Raw genomic sequence first — 5,647 nt, 5'->3', positions numbered from 1 at the left:
TTTTGTATTATTCTTTGGACTTTTTTTATTTTTTGCTTCAGATATTGTGACGTAACAGTAACAGGAAAAGTAAACTATGGGAACTTGGATAATAAGCGCATGGATGAGAGCGGAAAACAGTTACAAACTTGATACAATTTTAGTATGCTTCGGCTGGAATCGGGAAAATAGTGTTAGCGGTCAATAAATAAAAGATTTCGAAAGAATGCATTAAACAATTATACCTGAAATATTGAACATGCGATGATTTATCAAATATCACACGACGATGAAAATCGCAATTTAGAGCCGAGGCAAAGCTAGCTAGCGACTTTAGTGGGATTCAGAAGGTCCTGAAATATATTGATATTCAGCGAACCCGTTCTATTTTGTTTAGAGCTATAAATAAGTTGCATGGTTTTCTGGAAAGATGGAACCTGTTGTTATTGCGTTCGACACAGAAGAGAACCCGTTCTAAAATTTCAGTCATCACTAGCAAAAAGCACGAGTTTTTCAACAAAAGCTAGGTTTTATGGTAATGCTTCGATGCAAATGGTATAAAACATTGATGTTCAATCTTAATAAGGAACACAAGTCTTAGTAATTTCTCATTAATCGAATCGAAAGACTTCTACAAGTCTGAATCGTCTTAGGCATTTAGTTCACAAAAGAACTGTCGTTAACTGCTGGTATAGGAAGGATGAGGTAATGAATGTTGTCATCAACTGATACTGAAGTATCGCATTAATAAACGATTGGGCCAATTCGAACTAACGTTGAACAGAACATTTTGTTGATATATCGCATCTATAAATATACGCTGGACGTAGTGGGTGTAGAAGTTTGAGTCCGCAATGGTTCAGTGCGGGGGGATTTCCAAGCCACTAATTTATCCCTATACGTGACGTCAACTGGTAAGCAGACGACAGACCTGTCTCTCTCGCACTACAGAGCAAACACTTGAACGTGGTAAAACAATAAAAAATTGTTGATAACATCTTATGATAAATTTGTTTGTCAGTATGCCGAACTTGGCCTTCTTGCATCCAGTATGTCAATCATTCTGACACAATAAACCTAATACCAGCCTAATTTCGCCAAGAAATTGCCAAATACTATTACAAGGATATTTGCTCAAAGAAAGAGAACACACTCTAAATTAAAGAGACTGATACATGGGCGAAGCTACGGGCGACTACTAAAATGCCAATAGCTTCCGACACTATAAAAATAATAGTGTAGCGATAAGAATACCTATTGAGGAAAGACTTGAAGAAGTTTGAGTCAATACGATCTGGGAAATAGCTATGAGGTAGGCTAGTGAATCAAATATAGCTGGAGTTCTTGGAGAAAAGGTTTTTGCATAGAAGGGAAAACTTCAGAAGAACATTTGACCGCTTTCATTACCTCGGCGGTAACAATTTATTAGTTGTTTCAGTGTGGCTAATTACGAAAATTCTAATTGGCAATATTTTCATTTCATCGATTACTGGTACCTTAGAGACATATAACGCAAATCGGTGAGAAGTTTTTTTGTTTCGGTCGATCTGATAATTGTCAAATCGACCTTTCCATGAACATACAGCAATTCCATGCTGAAGAACGAACATCTTATTGTGTCTATGATATGTTTTCCCCCTCTGTGTCATATTTATAAGTCAAACTGTACTTAGAATAATCGTAATTTTAATGCTTCCTTTCAATTTATCTATGAAAATATTTTTACGGCTTTCATTGATTGAAATTTTTATTGTTCATGTTAATGTTTAAATTTTGATTTTGCATGGAAATATCTTAACGAATAGCAGCATTTTGTACTCGATAACATCGTGAAAAGTGAATGCCAAAAATGGTTTGGGTAGTGTGAATTTCTACAACGTCAAAATTCTGCGAATATGGTTTGGAAAACAATCTGTTGGACATGCAAAGGTAAAATATTTCTATAAATACTTTCACGGAATAGTGCGGTCGAATTCGGCCGAGTTGGAATTCCACTAATTTCACGCTGACAAATAAAACACGTCGACATGCGTGTCTGCGGCCAGGCAAAGTCGGTTGAATTTGTTAAATCGGAAGCCTGTATTCATAAATATTACAATAGACGCTTTCTATACCGTTGCTGGACGACAGCATCTTTAATCCCATAAATAAACAAGTTAATATGACGTCCTGTTCGAAGCCATTTAGTCGCCCACAGGCTAGACAATCTGTGAGAATGCCTCGAAAGTGGAAGGAGTTTAGTAATGACTTTTAATCGATGTGCCCACTTGTACGCAGGTATTTTGCTGATATCGATATTGCGCTTTATGGCAGGTGAAGACATTTTATCAAGAATACAGGATGTAAGCAAAGAAAGGAACGGAACTGCGCTAAATAACACTTGGGTTGAAAATGACTTACCTCTTGCGTACCATAAGAAATCAGGGCGTTTGTTCAAAGAATTAAACTGTGGTTGTCGTAGAAGAGTTAGACATCATAAACGTGAAGTGAGGAGAACGTACCTAGGACGATCAGCAATTTCTTCAACAAGTGACCGCTCCCCTGGGACTGAAGCCCATCAAGTAAGCGGAACTGGAACAAATTTACGATTGAATATCACGGTGTCAGATATAATTACAAGCCGAAAATGGAAAACCATCCCGATTAAAACGCGAAACAAAACAAGAATGACTTCTCTGGATATACCTTTATATACATTGTCAAAACTGTTGGAACGCGCTGAAAGAGAACATAGCAGGCATAGACTGTTAAAAAGGAACAACGAAATGATGAATAAAAGTGGTAAATGACGTCAATAATGTGCGAAATACAGTATATGGATGAAATATCTGCATATCCAGAGTGAAAAACGATTAGGTGCACGGAGGTAGATGTTTTTATGTATAACCAGCAAAATTTATGAGAAAAGGCTTAAAACAGCAAGATAAGAAAAACATTTGGTCAAAAGTTAAAACACTGCCAAGGCGTGATAATATTGCTGTTTCTAATTAAAATATTGCAATGTGCATTTTCGCCAAATTAAAAACGATAGGGTGAATCCAATTAATATGATATTTTCCGATAAAACTTCTTCAATTACCTCAAACTTCACCCTGTTTGAATGACGAATTGAAACGAAAGTTGTTTGTTCAGGTTTTTACTTTTATGTCATTTTGGAATGTAAAAAAAGCATTTTCTGTATCATACATAGCAATTTTTCGTAGCTTTCAACGCTTTTTTGATCATCAAGACGTGAAACCCACGTTTCCCAGCCTCCTGGCTACGCCCATGTGGTGTGAATATGGTGGTCTTGCTCGAACGTGGTATGATTTTAAATTATATTTTCATTTTTGCACCTACATTGTTTTTCGAGTCTTGAAGCAAAAAATAAAAAAATCGATAACATTTTAAACGAGAATATCGGTCAGAGACCGAAGACTTATCGATCGAAAGTTAGGGGATCCCCAAAACAGCGCTCTCACTCCATAGTGACACCTTGTGTCCTATCACTAATTATTCAATAACTCGCTAATTATACGACGTAATTCGCCCAAAATCGATAGGATTCTGGTCCGAGATATGATGAATGCACATGCAAAATCGCTTTCGTGAGATATCGCGTACATCTAACAGACAGACAGACAAATACCTATCAACGTACTTACCTATTAAAATCGATAAGTAATAAACTTGCTAAATACGGTTGAAGTCGTGATACGGATGAAGTAATGGACACGCAGACAGAGCAACAAGGGGCGCCGTCCGAAAGCTGGAGCTCTTGCAGCCAACTCATTATAAATATACAGACACTCAAGTAATGTGCATATACAAACCATCGATTTTATGGGCATGAACGGCCGTGTGTTGGCTATCATTCTATTCAATTAGCGAGCAATTGCCAGGGTCAACGTAAAATATGACTTTTTTATTCCTTTGTATTTTTCGTAATAATACTTCCCAACCGCCGGTCCGAGGACCGGTGCCGTCCGCGAAACTTTTTTGCCGGTCCGCGAGAAATTTCGGTGTTTTGTTGTTTTTATGCCGTATAAATCGCTTTGCCGAAAACGAGGTTGCGTTGGTTTATTACGCAATTTCTCTTCCGCCGTCATATTGCGACATCTTGGCGCCGAGTAATCATACTTTTCGCTTTTTCGGCTCCGATTCATCTCGAATGCGCTCCGATCTCTTTACCGAAGACGAGGTTGATTCATTACGCAATTTCTCTCCCGCCGTCATATTGCGACGTCTTTCGCGACATCTTGGCGCCAAATAATCACACTTTTTGCATTTTCGGCTCCGATTCATCGTGAATGCGTTCCATCAAATCTCGCAAGATTCAGAAACCTAAAAATTGGCACGCGTGCTTTTTCTGTTCTGTATGCTTTTCCTAATTAATATGACCATTCAAATGAAACGTTATGCATATTTCTTTGTTCGAACCAAAAAACAGTCAAGAAAAGTATAATACTCCAGTAAAATATGGCAGGTGGTCACGAGGAGCGCAAATAAGCATGGGCCGATGAGATCTTTTCCAGTATCTTGAGCAGACAGAGTAGGATTTTGAGTCTGGTGCCAAGTTACCGACGACTTTGTCATTGTGATGTAAATTCATTTCGTTAGAAGCATCGATCAACTGCAGAGGGATTGATATGATAAACCAGATGAAAAAGAAAAAGCTTGATTCAAATTGTGATTCTACTTTACAGTCCAGATTTAAGAAAGAATCACTGTCACAAATTTTGGATATTTCTTGATAACGAATACCCATCGCTAAGTAATCGTGCAATCAAACTGTTGTCCGTGTTTTCAACGAGTTACTTATATTTTTATTACTTATATATAAAATATTTTCATCACTAGCTTTAATTAAAACGAGCAAGGAAATTGGCTGCACGCCGCTGCAGAGCTACGTGTTGCAGAAACTTCCTTGAGGCATCGTTTGAAAACCTATATTGGAAACTAAACAGCAGCAAAATTTTTATTAGAGTTAATTGCGTTCATACTTGATTTGGCATGTACATGTTTTTTATGTGAGATGTTTTATGTGTGCCTTTCTTACGCATAATGGTTGTCCAGCACTGCATTTCATTACGCAAATATTTTTGGCCGGCACATTATTTGATAGTTTTTCTTCGTGTGAGCTGTTTCTAAGTGTGCCTTTTTTGTCTAGATGCATATTGAGTGCCCCACATTGCATTGTATTACGCAAATACATGTTATTCTTTTCTGTTCCGGTCATTTCAATTTTTTGCCGGTCCGCGACTAAATTTAATTTTATTTTACCGGTTCGCCAGGGTAGAAAGGTTGGCAACCACTGGACTCTAGCGCATAGCTTGGGTTTATTGACTCTTCATCAATCATTGTTCTTTTACGTTGTCCTGTGCGTTTCGTTGTTTGAAGCGAAAATGTAGACAATAAAGTAGAAGTTACCTATAATATATATTGACTTATTCCAGTCCAAAATCAGATTCGATGTGTAAAGAAACATTTTCTAATGAACGATGAAACCGTCCAGAATTCCCCAGCATTTAACAAAAATTCACATGGATACGGCAGACAAAAACGTTACATATTTCCAGGCACTTCGGGAAGATTTAAAAAGCCATTGGTCAGATTCAGATTCGATGTGTAAAGAAACATTTTTTAATGAACGATGAAACCGTCCAGAATTCCCCAGCATTTAACAAAA

The 5,647-nt window shown here is 37.5% G+C and overlaps 1 protein-coding gene across 1 annotated transcript; it reads left to right on the top strand.

Annotated features, from left to right (window-relative positions):
• Positions 1 to 1,189: 1,189 nt before the first annotated feature.
• LOC120346505 (uncharacterized) lies at positions 1,190 to 5,349 on the top strand. The gene is made up of 2 exons (XM_039416275.2): positions 1,190 to 1,908; positions 2,257 to 5,349. Exons 1-2 carry the CDS (start codon positions 1,875 to 1,877, stop codon positions 2,766 to 2,768), a joined length of 546 nt encoding a protein of 181 aa, XP_039272209.2. The 5' UTR covers positions 1,190 to 1,874; the 3' UTR covers positions 2,769 to 5,349.
• Positions 5,350 to 5,647: the final 298 nt, after the last annotated feature.

This window comes from Styela clava, chromosome 1 (genome assembly GCF_964204865.1).
Source record: "Styela clava chromosome 1, kaStyClav1.hap1.2, whole genome shotgun sequence".
NCBI lineage: Eukaryota > Metazoa > Chordata > Ascidiacea > Stolidobranchia > Styelidae > Styela > Styela clava.
The sequence above is the reverse complement of the archived record's forward strand: the minus strand, read 5'-3'. Positions and strand labels throughout refer to the sequence as shown.

Excerpts from the sequence above, each read along its gene's own strand:
- LOC120346505 (XM_039416275.2), top strand. The coding sequence starts at position 1,875 with ATGGTTTGGAAAACAATCTGTTGGACATGCAAAG. Across the intron at positions 1,909-2,256 it reads AATCTGTTGGACATGCAAAG|GTATTTTGCTGATATCGATA; the intron begins GTAAAATATTTC and ends ACTTGTACGCAG.